Genomic DNA, 16,226 nt, shown 5'->3' with positions numbered 1-16,226 from the left:
TCACAGACCTTTTACCATTTCTTTCTGGCTCCGAAGGTACTTACATTGTACAATCATATACTGAATCATACTTTACAGTACTTGAGTAAATGTACTGGGGGAAAAAAAAACTTTTGAAAACCGTCAAGTTTTCACATAGATATGAAATGACCAAAGAGCATGGCCTCACCCCTTATTGCACGTAAAACTTTGGGCAAGTTTAGTTTAATAGTAGACGTCAATCAACAATAGCTTTAAAATATAAGCAGTAACAACAAACATCTCTCCTGCTAGATTTTAGGGTTGAGGGTTGAGCTCTCTTTTGGTCAACTTTATATTCTCCTAAAGGCTCACTGACATGTATGTCAGCAATATTTTGAAAGGATGAATAAACTGAACCACCTTGAAGGCCTATCACCTTGAAGCGCTTAAAGGGCTGCTAGACTGTTATAAAATGAGTGGTAACAAAATCACAGCAGAGGTTGGACCCATTGCCTAATTAGAACAGTGGATTTGCTTTCACAATGTTTTAGATTTTTTTATTTTTTTTAAATTTATTTATTGCTCTCTCCTCCCCCCCCCCCCCCCCCGCCGTTGTCTGCTTTCTATGTGTTCGCCTGTGTCCGTCTGTATTCTTGTCAGCCGCACCAGAAATCTGTGTCTCTTTTTGTTGCATCATCTTGCTGCATCAGCTCTCTGTGTATGTCACACCATTCCTGGGCAGGCTGCACTTTTTTCGCACTGGGCGGCTCTCCCTACTCCGGCGCACTCCGTGTGTGTGGGGCTCCCCTACACGGGGACACCCCTGTGTGGCATGACACTCCTTGCACATATCAGCACTGTGCATGGGCAGCTCACCACATGGGTCAGGAGGCCCTGCGTTTGAACCTTGTACCTCCCATGTGGTAGGTGGACGCCCTATCCGTTAGGGCAAATCTGATTCCCTTGATTTCTTAAATGTCAAATCACGTTTGAAAGAGTGCTGTCTTGGCCTTTGGACAGAAGATCTCTGGGGTCTAGCTCTGGGAGTCCAAGACCTCTGTCAAGTCACTTTTTCTCCCCAAACTTTAGTTTCCTTATTTTAAGGATATGAAACGAGTGTTCTAAAATTCCTTACAACTCTAAAGTTAGGTGTTTAAAACATCCACACACACTTGTGGCAGCTCTCCTATGAGAAAAGCACTCTGTTGGGCACTCTGAGGCACAGGAAGCTAGCACAGCCCCAGAGCTGCCCCTAAGTGAGCTCATAGCTTAGAAAACAACAAAAAAGAGGGACAAAAATAACTGCAACTTGAGGCAGGAGGGACAATGGCCATCTGAGAGGCAGTAATGTGGGACTTTCTGCCTTGGAGACGAGGACTGGCCTTGTGGACAAGTGGCATTCATTCCTGCTTCAGTGTAACAAATACTTATGAAGGACCCCCCTGTGCCAGGCACAAAAAACACAACTGTGACCAAGATAAACCAAGGCACTGCCCTCTTGTGCCTAGAGGTGGGCTGGCAGGAGTCAGACCTTTAGAGAGGGGGAGGAATTCCAGGCAGACGGACCTGTGGCACAAAGACTGGGGAGCAGAACATCACAAAGTAAACAGGAATACGCCCTTGGCTCTGTTAGCACGGAAAAAAAAAAGAGCACAGCAGGGCGCGGCATGAGAAAAGGTAGAAAGGGAAACTGCAGCTGATACAGAGTCTCCAAAATGCCAGGCAGAGGAGCCTGCATTTTAATCAGTCCAACAAAATGACCCACAACTATAAGTGACTACTATGTATTAAACCTCATGTGACCATTAATTTGGTATCCAAATATACTTTGTTTTTCTGCAACTAAAAGGAGGATAGTAGAAAGAAAATACCAAAAAAAAAGTAATTTAAATAAATTTATTTGTGTAAGAAAAACATCTGAACATTAGGTACAGTCTGATCCACAATGATCCAACAATATATCATATCTCATTCTGGGAGTACTTTTATGCAGTTTGCAGGAGAAATTCCATGTGGAGCATCAGCTGAACATTTATGAAAATTCATAAAGCCATCTAACTAGAATATAACACAATACATAATGACCATGATACAGTAATAAAAATACAATATCAAATACTCACTACTTCAGAGTTACAAGCTACAATATAAACAATTTAGGGCCTTTTTTTAAAATGAAAAAATATTTCTATTACAGCTTTATTTCAAGCATTTTCAGTTAGATACAGCTTTATGTATTTTCACTCACAATAAATTGCAAAAGAATGCTTTCTTAAGTATCTGTAGAAAAAATATATTACTTGCTTAAATGTTTGTACTCTGAAGTATAGTTTGCCATATATGAGTTCAGATAATAAAATCAAACTGTGCTGTGGTAATATACCTGGCTGATGATCAAGACTTAGGTAGTTTTCATAAACGGTTGAAAAATTTACATCAGGGGAAAAAGTGAGGACATAAAGAGAACCAACATCATTCTTTTTCAATGAAGCAGTCTAATTCCAGAGAATGGGCTTTCTTTCTCCATTTGATTTCAAAGTGTGTGGTCCTGAAGTTGAATTCTTTCCTGTCCAAGGAGCTGCCTGAGGCTGTGAGGCAACACTTAACAGTGAAGCAAGTTGGAAGGAACGTGTTAACTGAGCTCAGAGATGGTCACTGATAAAGTTCCTACAATCCTCTGGCCCACCAGAGGTGAAGGGCAGGCAGAACTATCAATACAAAGGAAAAAATGCACTCACTGAACTGCACACATAGAGCTTCTAGGAGGGTTAACCGTTCTTGACATAGATTCCTGGTTGTAGTTTACAATATCTGCCTTCACCACCCTCTGTCATAAAAGAAAACAAGAGTTATTATCTGGACATCAGAACATTTAGAAACAGCTCCTTAAAGTATATTTTTATTTTATGAACTTTTGTGAACTCTCTGAATATAGACAACATAAATGAAGCAGGAGCTAATATTAAAAGAATCAACCAGAACCAACTGATGTAGAGTTGGGGGTTTGTTTTGTTTTATTTTTTTTTTGTTTAAGAAAGCAATGGCAAATCAACATGAAAATTTAAACGCTGGACATAATTTAAAGCAAAGGAATTTAAATTAATTATATATACTTTAATTCACAGATAAGATCATTGTCTCAAGGTTTCAAAGTAAAAAATGCGATAATTTCTTAATATTTCCATAAACCACTACACTTAGCCTTACTTTTTAGAACAGGGGTTCTTAACAAGGGGTCTGTGAGCTTGAACTGAAATTCAAAAAAGCATTATTCCAAGCAGCAGATTTGGCCCAGTGCTTAGGGCATTCGTCTACCACATGGGAGGTCTGCGGTTCAAACCCTGGGCCTCCTTGACCCGTGTGGAGCTGGCCCATGCGCAGTGCTGATGCGAGCAAGGAGTGCCCTGCCATGCATGGGTGTCCCCCACGTAGGGGAGCCCCACGCACAAGGAGTGCGCCCCATAAGGAGAGCCGCTCAGCGCAAAAGAAAGTGCAGCCTGCCCAGGAATGGTGCTGCACACATGGAGAGCTGACACAACAAGACGACTCAACAAGAAAAGAGACACAGATTCCCGTGCCACTGACAACAGAGGCGGACAAAGAAACAAGATGCAGCAAATAGACACAGAGAACAGACAACCGGGGTAGCGGGGGAGGGGAGAGAAATAAATAAATAAATAGATCTTAAAAAAAAAAAAACATTCTTGTGGGGGCGTGTTGGTGCAGGTGTGATATATTTATTAAATAATACACAGTATATTGTGGACTTAGTAAGGGGTTGTGGTTTTCACCTGACTGACAAAAGGGTGTGTGGAACAAAAAAGGTTAAGAACCCCTGGTATAGAACATTCACAGCAGTTTATAAGTTAGTGAGAAGAGGTATAAGTATTAAAGAGGACTTACATATAAAGCAGAAATGTGTTGAGCAACTCAATTTTCCTCCCACATACATAACCTACTCTGGAATAGCTGACTATTGAGCTATGAATAACAACTCTAACAAAACATGGTATAACAAGAAATTTTTAAAATACCTACTATTCATGTTTTTAATATAATTTAACCCAAAGACCTTTTAAGTTTTTCCCTTTTCCTCTAATCCACACTTCAAGGAATAACTTTAAGGTTAATTTAGCCTTAATATTATGCCCTAATATTCATCTCAAACTAATAATTTAAAATAAAATAAGTCATTGTTTTTAACTCTTACTAAGTCTGCATACACAATCAGACAAAGAAGACAGTTCAAGGACAATTTTTAAAATATTCTTTCAATTACCAGGCTATTCAGGAAAAACAGTAAGGAATAAATAATGAAATAACTGCCTCAATTCTCTACTTCACAGCAGGTGTAATAAACACAGCCATAAAGATAAATACATTTGAAAGTAACTAAAATGCTATTTTAACTTGTTCCTTAATTTCTTAGCTCTTAAGTCTCCTGGCCAAGAATTGGTTTTTCAAAGTTCTAAAACAATATTTGTGCAATATTAACTCCCAAGTATGTACAATAATCACCTGGGTTTTTCTGTTCATAAGGAATAAAGAACAAGATAACATTTACTAGTTCCTCCCTCCCCCCACCCAAATTGCAAAAACATATCTATTAATACCTGCACTACTGTACTGAACAGATTCTACTCTGAGCAGAGCTGGTATGTCGATAATCTTCTTCCGGATACTTCACTATTTCTGCCCTGACAATATGCTGTCAATTCCGAATAACATAAACAAGATGAAGAATTTAAAAAAAGACAAAATGGAAAATATGTTCAATAACTGAAAACAGAAGGAAACACCACAGTAGGAAAAGAAAATTAACACCTAAATTTAAACATTACAAAAATAAAAGGAAACAATGTTTGCATACAGAAGAAAAGGAGCAAAGACCCAAGAAATATTATTTTTTACAATCCTATTCAACTGCTGAAATAAATATATACACTGAACCTCTCAGATAAATTGAGTTCTACTTTTGATACCACAATATAAATAACATATGTAATTCATAATATTTCAGAGGACTATGAAGAAATATGGGACTTTTCTACACTAGAGTGCAATGAAAGTATTAATTTCATTTCCTTCAACAAACATTACTACGGATCTACAATGTGCCCGTCACTCTACACTGGGGATGCATGTATGAATCACACAGGATTTACTCTCAAGTTAGTCTGGACCTAAAGGGGAGAGAAATGCATGCACAAGACATGTAACTGTCATACAAGGTAAGTGCTTTACTGGAGGACTTATGCTATGGGAAGGCAGAGGAAGGAGTAATTATTATTTTTTGAGGTGGGGAGATGCAGAAATCAGAAAAAGTCATAAGCCATTTATAATTTTTTAATTTAATAATATTTAATACTTGTCAAAAACTTTCTTTTGATGCACATTCCCCCATCCCTCTCAACCTTAACCTCCACACTTCCAAATTCCATACAGAAATAAACAAGGTCAAAATGCATTTGTCTGTAAATTTTAAATAAATCATTAAATACAAAATTCAAGTACAACAGCTTTTGCTTTCAAATATCTAAGAAAATTTTTGCTAAAGAATCAAAACTACTTTGTTATGTTTTATTGCTATGACCCATAGATGAAGATACCACATATGACAAATGTTTGATAGAGATAACATGCTCCCACATTTTTTAGACTTGATACAATCCTCACCTTTCCATATGATTTCAAATATCTTATTTCAGAAAACCCTTCTAAATGGCATCCATTAATTTATTTAACACATTTAGCAAAACAGGCTGCTGTTTATGTTGACATCTTTAAACAAAGACTCAATCAACATTTGATAGTAAATGAACAGGACACTAAAGTATAGGAATGTCTTACCCTTGGATGGGCTCTGCTTATGTTCTCTAGCAAGCAGTATTAACTTTTGGACAAGACTCATGATTTACTAGGCACTCAGCCTGATGCTATCAACAGAAGCATTATCAACAGTCAAATGAGGTATGAGGGGAGTATGTCAGTGAAACATAGAACACTATTATCTGACCTCCCAAACCTAATTGTTTCATGCCAAACTACAGGTTACAATAAAGAGAAGGGATTTTCATAATCAGTAAGCAACTCATTAATCCCCCCAAATGTTGGTTTAAACCCTATACTATAAACACAACCAGGTTACTGGCCTGGAGATAAGACATTTTGACCAAAGAACTGATTAACATAAATGGCTGGGATTTTCATCATTAATTTTCTGAAATTAGTAAAGAACTAACAATGCAACATCTTTCTTGGGAATCCTGACTGTTGGACATAATGCTTTGTACAATGTTCCTGAACTGGAAGCTATAACCGAGGCTCTGCAAATTCCACACTTTACTTTCTATAAGCAAAGAAGCAAAATTTCCGTGCCATAAACTTCATGGTAGGTGGTTTCACAGTAGTTGGCTTGTTTATGAGCAAATTTATTGATGTTTTCAGAGAAAATGTTACCTACAAAATACCAACTTTTATTTTTGGAGCCAAAAAGCACATGCAATTATTCTCTATTAGTCAATGGAGTGAAAATAAAGTAGTGGCCCTAAGAGGAAAGGAGTGGTTGAACACTGACTTAACCCTTATTTGTCAAAGAGCATTTATAAGTGGGTACTGGAAATGGAAGTGGGTACTGGAAATGGAAGGTATGCAGAGGGTAAGCAAGCAACCGAGAGTTTGGGTAAAGAGGTATAAGAGTATGGATAGACTCTTGGCAAGACACTAAAGATAACTTGGGCCAATTGTGCCTTAATCCAGATACTAGTAACATATTTACCCCTGCAAAATCCATAGTTTGTCATGCCCAGTATATGGATAAACACACTTTGAAGGCTATAACACTCGTAACTATCATTCATTCAAAGCAAATATTATTCTAGGTATGGGAGACATTTATATAAATAATGTATGAACTGTTTTTGTGATGCATATGATTCTAGCAAGGTAAACAGGTATGTAAACTATTAAAGAATATTATGATTGGTATACATTCAAAGTACTTCAAGATTATCGATTACCATTTAAAGCATGGACACAGCACATATAAGGACCTTAAAAAGCTACTTTCCTTCTTTCTTAAAAGTGAGACAGTAATATTCATAACTTTGGGCAAGTTATTTCACTTCCTTGATTTTCACAATCTCTTAATCTATAAAAGGTTTATTATGATTTCTAAAGTACCATCTAGTTTTGAAATTATGAAAAACAAATTTAAGTGATGAGTAGGAAAAAGACAAAATGGGATATGATATGGAAATCCATTAAGCAATGTTCAATACATAAGGGTTAGAGTAGTATATAAAAAGTGAGTAGATATGTTCAGCAAGGAAGACAACTGGTATTTGAAGTAATAAAGGACTCCCAGGGCAGTCTTTGTAAACATATTAGAAAAAATTATAAAAAGATTATCATCTAGAAAAGGACAACTAAGTTCCTCAAGAGTTCCTTAAGGAAGGTCCATATTCAGATAAGGCTAAGAGGACCCCAAGGATCAGGGGTTAAATGTGTTGTACAATTATGTGCTAATTAAGACCCAACTAAAATCTTGCACATGCCTACTACATGGTAGGTCCTATGCTAGGCACTTTCATATACAGAATGAAAAATATTCTGAAGGAACAACAAGGGATATATTTTTTAATAAGTTTATTGTCTCAGGCTTGAGAGAACTTTTGTTCTTAAGAAACTTCTTGCTTATCTAGTTCAAACCAAACTGAAATTTATAGGTTATTAACAGGTAAATGAAAATTTCAAGGCTTAAAAATAAATTAAGAACTCTTAACATCAAGGATATATGGTGTAGCAGTTTGGTATTGTTTATGAATTCAAAAAATAGACACTGGATTGTGTTTGTAAACTGATCTGTTCCTCTGGGAGTATTAGATTGCTATTAAGTTTAGAGGTTTCACTTTTACCTGATTAAATAAAAATTAGGGCTTTGATTTGGTCACATTAATAGGACATTGAGTCCCTGCCCACTCACAGAGAAAACAATATGGAGTAGGTCTTACCCAGGTCAGCTAACAGGGAGGTGAAGATGGTCAACCACCACACCAGGGAATCAAGAGTGCCACCAGGGAAGCAGACTTGGCCCAGTGGTTAGGGCGTCTGTCTACCACATGGGTGGTCCGTGGTTCAAACCCCGGGCCTCCTTGACCTATGTGGAGCTGGCCCACATGTAGTGCCAATGCACGCAAGGAGTGCCCTGCCACTTAAGGTTGTCCCTCACGTAGGGGTGTCCCCCGCGTAAGGGAGCCCCACACGCAAGGAGTGCGCCCCGTAAGGAGAGCCGCCCAGCACAAAAGAAAGTGCAGCCTGCCTAAGAATGGTGTCACCCACACAGAGAACTGACACAAGATGACACAACAAAAAGAAACAGATTCCCATGCCGCTGACAACAACAGAAGCAGACAAAGAAGAACACGCAGCAAATAGACACAGAGAACAGACAACCAGGGCGGGGGGGGGGGGGAAGGGGAGAGAAATAAATAAATAAAAATAAATCTTAAAAAAAAAAAGTGTGTCAACACCTGCAAGCAGAGGAATTGCATCCATCATCCATGTGGAATCTAAGCCCCTCTTGATCTAGAGGTGGAGAGGACATCACCATCCCAGAGTCCACAGAATGGAGGAATAAAATGTGGACTAGAGTGGACTTACTGGTATTCTACTATAGAGCAATTGTGACTAGTAATGGAAGAAAGTGTAGCACTGAGGTGGAGAAAGTGGCCACAGTAGTTGCTGGGGGCAGGGAGAGGGAAGAGGAGATGTGATGCAGGGGCATTTTTGGGACTTTGAGTTGTCCTAAATGATATTGCAGGGTCAGATGCTAGACTTTATATATTCTGCCATAACCCACTGAATGTACTGGAGGAGAGTGTGAACTACAGGGTAAACTGTTATCTATGTGGTGCAGCGGTATTCCAAAAGGTGTTCACCAAGTGTGATGATGAGTGTGCCACAATGATGGAGGAGGTTGTTGGTGTGGGAGGAGTGGGGTAAGGGGGTAGGGAGTATATGGGAACCTCTCATATTTTTTAATGTAACATTTTTTGTGTGATTTATATATCTTCAAAAAAATACAATTTACAAAAATGGTGAGGTGGGGGGTGGGGAGTGGGGTATATGGGAACCTCTTATGTTTTTTATGTTTCTTTATGTTTTTTAATGTGACATTCTTTGTGATCTATTAACTTTAATAAAAAAAGTGGAAAAAAAGATAAAAGAATAGGAGGAAAAAAAAAGAAAACAACATGAAAGAGGAGAGCGTTGGAGTTTTTTATTTTGGAGCCTCGGGAAATAAATACTCAGGAGAAGAATGCAGAGGAATAGAGACAGCTCCACCCCGGAAGAGAGAGTACCTGATAGTCTACAGTTGACCTTGTGGAGAGACCAGAGCAGCTGAGCCTGGAAAGAATCAAACCCCAGGGAGAAAGACAAAGCCCTATGCCAGCGTGTAGCTGAGACTGGAAGAAGCTGGGACCACAGAGCCTTAAGAGGAACAGGAAGGCTGAACCCTTGCAGAGGCCAGCAGCCACCTTGCTCCAGCACATGGCAACAGACTTCAGCGGGGGAAGAAACTTATGTTTTATGGTCTTGTGACAGTAAGCGTCTACCCCAAATAAATACCCCTTATAAATGCCAACAGAAGGTATTTTGAATCAGCACCCCTTTGGCTGACTGATACATATGGCAAAACATCTTTGCTATGATTCAGACTTAAAGAAACAAGACAGAGGACTGCATTTTCTTCCTAGATTATCCAATGCCTTATTAAAGGATTGAATGCTGGACTGACCATAGCAGTTTAAATTTATTTTCCCCTTAAAGGTTTGACTACCTTACAAACAAACAAAAAAAAATCTGCACAATCTGGGAAATCAGAATACTTAAAAACTAGCCCCATATTTTATACTGTTTTAGAGGGAAATAGCTGGGAGAAAGAGGGAGACTAGATAAATGATGCAAATGAAACTCTTAATTAAATTGGGATACTGTAAAAACTGCTTAAATATGTCTGCCCTAGTTATTCTGCGAGCTCCTTGAGGACAAGAACTTAATCTTATTCTCTATATCCCCAGATTCTACTGTGATCCCTGGCATAAAGTAGACCCTCAACAAATGTTTACTATATTAGTAAACTGCATTCACTTTCTTTCCTCTCCCCCCCTTCCCTTCCTCTTCCTTGCAAAGCTTGCAAAAGTTGTTGCTAACTCATCTTATATGACACCCAAATAGCAGGAATTTTTGTTAAAACTAAAATAGCAGATTCTCTTTAATTAATCAGTTAATAGAACCAAGACCAAAATCATATAATTATTCATGTCAAAAATTAAATTACTTTGGCATCAATTTCCATATGACAAGTGAGCCTGCCATTTAACTCCTTTATAAAATGATACAAAGTATTTACAAACATTACCTCCAAACCCCTCAGGAATCTTTCAAAATGTATTAAACACAGAGAAAGAGAGAGAGAGAGAGAGAGAGAACAGGCAGTATACATATTATCTGAACTTTCTTGTCCTTTAAATGAATTTTCAAAAATTTTCCCATGGAAAAGTATCAACTGTTAAATTAATAATTGGCAAGGGCACCAAATTCATCAGGTTCAGGAAAGAATATTGAGGCTTCCTGTCACAAAGAATTCTGACAAAATAATAAATCTGGGCCCTGGTTACCTGGATCCATCTTCAAATGACTGAGATAAATGTAAACTCCACCAACAAACTGAAGGTAGAATTAAATCTCTGAGCATAATAAGTGAGATGGGTGTACTAATAAAGTGGAATATGCAGGGTAGAGAGAGCTGTGTAGTTAACCCAGTAGTTATCTAAAAGCTCTTTAGCTAAAGCATGCTTGGGTGTTAAGTCCATCTCTAAAGTCAAATGAATAAATTTGTTGCTTTCAATTGAAAGGGAGCTAAGAATATTAATAAAGCCTCCCTGAAATTTTGTCCCTCTAGAGAGAAAGTATGCTGGTTTTCCACAGGCAGGCTACTCTGAGAAAGAACTCTACCTCCGCTGAGCTGTGCTGTTGGTGCTCAGGTTCAGGGATTACTCCAGAGAACCCACCATTCACTGAGGTTCCCCTTTCTCCCTTCCTCTAGGCAAGGAACCTCAGGATTATCTTGGACTTCTTCTCTCTCTTATTCAATCATCCCACAAGCCCCTGTGATTCTTCTTTGAAAGTCTCATATCCATCCTTTCATTTTCACCCTGATTCTGGTCCTTATCACAAGATAGCAGTAACCTAGTCTCCTTGCCTCCATCTCCTTCCCATCCAGTCACACAAGGAAAATCCCAGTCCCAGAAATTGCCTTCATTTATTCCCCTGCTTAAAAATGATTTCCTGTTAAGGTTCAATGCGGATCAGCAGAATATCCATGTCTACATAAAATACCATGACTTTAAAATGCTGTTTGACCTAAAGTAAGGGGGAAATGGAAAGGAGAAATGAGTTTATATGGCTACGAGTTTCTAAAAAAGAGTCTGGAGGCTGGCAGAAGGTTTGCCCTCATGCACAACTGAGCAGAGTCAGAGAGACAGATAAAGCAGATACAACCCCCAGATATTGGTTCCTTTGAGGGCTAAAGAGACCCATGGGAGTTATGGTCATGGCCGATGGGGTTAACTACCAGGGCAGATGGCCCCTCTTTGGAAATGGTGTTTATGTGTGATGAATCTGGACTCAGATGGGATCTCCCTTCATAAGACTTTCATGCTAATGTGCTGGAGGTGCAGTTAATGTTGGGGTTTAAGATATATTTAGGGGATTTGAATCTCTGGACTGACAATGTGATAGCCAGATCCTGAGCCTCAACAGACTCCAGCACCTACAATCTGATTTATTGGACATTGGACTTACCACACTCAGCTAAGATGGAGGTGAAGAAGGACAACCACCACACCATGGAGCCTAGAGTGATTACAACTGAAAATGGGAGGATTGCATCCAGCATCCAGGTGGAATCTGAGCCTCCTCTTGACATAGAGGTGCAATGGACACAACCAATCCAGTGTCCACATAGAAGAGGTGGCATTGGATTGGGAAAAGTGGACATAATGGACAAAGGGTATGGGGAAAGGCAGGAAGAGATGAGAGGTGGAGGCGTCTTCGGGACATGGAGCTGCCCTGGATGGTGCTTCAGAGGTAATCACCGGACATTGTAAATCCTCACAGGGCCTACATGATGGAATAGAGGAGAGTATGGGCCATGATGTGAACCAATGTATATGAGGTGCAGAGGTGCCCAAAGATGTACTTACCAAATCCAATGGATGTGTCATGATGATGGGAACGAGTGTTGTTGGGGGGGGGGAGAGGGGGGGTGGGGTTGAATGGGACCTCACATATATATTTTTAATGTAATATTATTACAAAGTCAATAAAAAATAAAAAAATTAATAAAAAAAAAATGATTTCCTGTTTATGTTAGATAAAATTCATCAACTTGGCATTCACAAAACTCAGAATCTGTTCTCAACCTCTCTTTACACTGACAACAATGATTATTTTAACCAAATTTCTCTTCTGTTTATAAAATCTAACTTATTTGATCCTACACAGGTATACTGCTCACATCAGCTTCTTTCTCAACCATTCTCTTTTTCCCCCACTCCAGACAGCCCAGTAAACCTTTCCTCAGTATAGCAGAATTAGATCACTAAACCCAATTGGACCTGGGTTCAAACCCTGGCTCCACCACCACCTAATCAAGGGCTCATGAGCAACTAACTCAACCTCCTCACTTCAGGCTCAATTTTCCTGTCTATGAAATGTCATGCCACCTATACCACAGAGCTGTTATGAGGATTAAATGAGATAACACAATACCTAACACAAAATATATGACATTTCTTCACTGAAGACAGGGGCCATCTTAAACTCTTTAGGTCCACTACTATAATGAGTATATAATACATGGTCAATAAATTGTTATGTAATAATCTGGACTCCCAATTAATCTGAGGCAAACCTTTTAGAAAGAGAAGCTTTTAGGAATTACTTGATTTCTGTGGTCCTCCCAGGTCTGTGTGATCTCTGCCATGCTTTAACAGCCACCTCAAGCAAATCACTGTGATTTCTCATTCTTATATTCACTTAGGCCAAAACTAAGTAACTACTTTCATGTGTCCAGGAACAATTTACATGGCACAAAAAAAAAAAAAACCTTAGCACTGTGACTGGCCAAAGTAAGTTCTGAAACAAATGTCTTTTGAATGATGAGAATTAAAAGTAGCAAACTTCCAGAGTTCCAAATATTTTTATCAAGTCCTGGAAACATACATATCAGCATAATAATTTTCAATTGATATTTGCTCTAATTGCTTTAAGGCACACATGCACAAGGTGGGATCATGAGAATAAGACATAGAACAAACTCTAAAAGAATTAATAGAAATTTAAGGGTTGGAAAAGATAATTATACATTTTTAGTTGCATGGAAGAAGGGAAAATGGAGGAAATTGAAGGGAAATGCCATTCATTGTTGCTTCTAACTAAACGACTGCTGAAGCATAATTTTAAACTATGGGCTCTTCCTCTGATCTTTCTACCAAACATGTTGAAATGGTAAGCTATTATAGCGGTATTTTTAAATGCTTGACTGCTGGTGTTCATGTTTATTTCTTGATCTAAGAGCACTGATGCACTATATTTTGAGGGAGGAAAAAAAACAAAGAATTATGTAAACTACACAAATCAGTTGAAAACTATGATTCATTTAATATGGACCTAAGACCATTCCTTGATGAATTCTATTTCATTTTATGACTCTTGGTTTAAAGTTTACCCTTAGGTTCCTTAGTACTGTACTGTTTTATAATGAATATTACTATCAACTTAAGTGAACAACATTACCCTTTTATAAAGTGTTCTGGTTTTGAAAAGAAATTCATACTTTATTAATAAAGTAAAAGAGCTGTAAAAAACTCATCATCCTGGGAAGAAGATGTGGGTCAAGTGACTGGGCTCCCATCTACCATATGAGAGGCTCTGGGTGAAGGCAAGCTGGTCCACATCACAGAGAGCTGACAGCCCATGCCCACGCCCACGGAAAGCTGTTGACCTGTGTCCTGGAGAGCTGGTACAGTAAGATGACCCAATAAAAAAGACAAGCAGACAAAGAAAACTGCACAGCAAATGGACATAGAGAGCAGACAGTGAGCACAAGCAGCAAAGGACTGGGGGATAAATAAATAAATAAAATAAAAATCTTAAAAAAAAGAAACGACTTTTCTTTCATGGCATATACATATTTATAAACTAAGCCCAGCATTATGTCGTAATCCTGATATCAAAGGTAGGAATACATTTGAAACTATACTAATGATACAGAATTTTCTAGAAATAGTGAAAAAATCCAAATTCCTTAATAATTAATGACATTTTTAAACTAATAATAAAAGAACATCAAGAACTAATATCCTTAGAGTGGAGAATGTTTTAGAGATGAGCAGATAAAAGACTTTTTAAAAAGAGAATAAATCAAGAATGTTTCATCAAAGCAAACACAGAGATGCCAAATGGAATAAACTGCAACTAATTAAGATGAAAGTTTGATGAATAGTTGTGATTTTGTATGAACTATAAAAAGAATATGTATTGTACAGTAATTCTGGAAGAACTTGCATAAGTAAATACAAAACAATATAGGAGGCACCTTAACCCACTGTTTAGTCATTGATAAAAATTTTTATTAATCTTTTTTTCCCAATAAAAGTGACAAAATGAAACTTTAAGCAACACATAATTTGGTATAAAGATCATATTCTCCATCTTCCGCAATAAACATTGATTCATGCACACATCTATTTCTAAGGATTCATGGGTAAAATTTAATATATCATAAAAAATCCATTTTTTAAATATAAAGTTCAAGATAATCACCTGTGACTGTTCTATTTCTGCTTTGTTTAATTTGATTCCAAGAATTTCAGCAGCAACTTTCTGAAAACACAGGAAAACCTACATAACAAAATAGGTTTAAATGATTTAAAATAGGATTACCTAAAGTTACCTTCAAATAACTTGAACTTTTATTTAATAGCTTTATTTGGTAAATACAGCAATATTTTAAATGTAGCATTTTTAAAAAATGGCTAAATCAGAATTTGAAAATCCATGTAATCCATTAAATTGGTCTAAACTTCTACATTTATCAATAAAAACATACATTTTAAAAAGATTTACCTAAGACAATAAATTACAACTATCAAATTTTTTTAAGAAAATCCTACTAGCATAACAAACAACTATAAGTCCTGAAGAAAATAAAAATAAATTAGTCTATACTTTACTATCCTCATTTTTCATTGCCAATTCTATTTTGGTCTTATTATCTGGCTTTAGCCTATATTAAGAGATCTTACTTTATAACCCTTTAATAACCTTTGTGATTCTCATCAATTTCAACGAATTCTCCATATCTCTTGAGCAAAATAATTTACTACTCTTTTACTGCATATTATCAGCTCTGAGTAAAGTATATTCCATTATAGTTAAACAAAATCTGTTTTCTTTAAACAGTCTTCCATAAATATGTAATTTATGCTGGATCAACAATGATTCCTCAAGCTCCAATACAGAGATTTCCTACAGTATATAAAACTTGCCTTTGCCTCCTAAGTGTACTACCATATTTTTATCCCTATTCTTCTCATGTTATCTTACTGTTTATTATAACTTTACTAATTTAATTTTTATTTCTAATCCTACTCTTCAGAGAAATGCATATACCTGGAAGGTTTATGTCATTTGTTCCAAAAGGCATAATATATTTTCGAGTTCACTGACCGTGAATACTTAAGGAAAGCTAGTGTGGTGGTGTGGAGAGGAAGAGGGGGAGGGTAAATAAAGATAAGGAAAGAGACTAAGGGATACAAATCATGTAAGACCTTGTAGGTAATTGGAAGGACTTTGGTCCATAGGAGGTGGATGATGTGACTTCTATTTTAACAGGAACAATCTGGTTGTTGCATTGCTCAATCACTATAAAGGGCCAAGGATACAAAAAGAAAAACCAGTAGGAAACTATTGCAAGAGATGATGGAAGCTCAAATCAAAGTTTGAGCAGTGGAGAGAGTAAGAAATAGTCAACACATTGTGGATATATTTTGAAAGTAGAGGCAATCAGACTTAGTGGTAGATCCAGATGTGGTGTGTGAGAGATAAAGAAGTGACAAGAGAATAGATCTGCCATTTATTGAGGTGGGGAAGACTGAGAGATTGAAGGAGGAGCTTGGTTTTGGACCAGTTTAGTT

The 16,226-nt window shown here is 37.5% G+C and overlaps 1 protein-coding gene across 1 annotated transcript in view; it reads right to left on the bottom strand.

Moving 5' to 3' along the window:
* Positions 1 to 1,843: 1,843 nt before the first annotated feature.
* Positions 1,844 to 16,226, bottom strand: part of RAB28 (RAB28, member RAS oncogene family) — a 135,137-nt gene continuing 120,754 nt past the window's right edge. The window contains exons 6-7 of the mRNA XM_058300945.2: positions 14,854 to 14,931; positions 1,844 to 2,788 (exon numbers count right to left, since the gene is read on the bottom strand). Of these exons, the coding sequence (XP_058156928.1) occupies positions 2,696 to 2,788; positions 14,854 to 14,931 (171 nt within the window). The 3' untranslated portion in view covers positions 1,844 to 2,695. The remainder of the gene's footprint in view (positions 2,789 to 14,853; positions 14,932 to 16,226) is intronic.

The sequence above is a fragment of the Dasypus novemcinctus genome, chromosome 1 (assembly GCF_030445035.2).
Source record: "Dasypus novemcinctus isolate mDasNov1 chromosome 1, mDasNov1.1.hap2, whole genome shotgun sequence".
NCBI lineage: Eukaryota > Metazoa > Chordata > Mammalia > Cingulata > Dasypodidae > Dasypus > Dasypus novemcinctus.
This window is presented reverse-complemented; position numbering and strand designations above follow the sequence as displayed.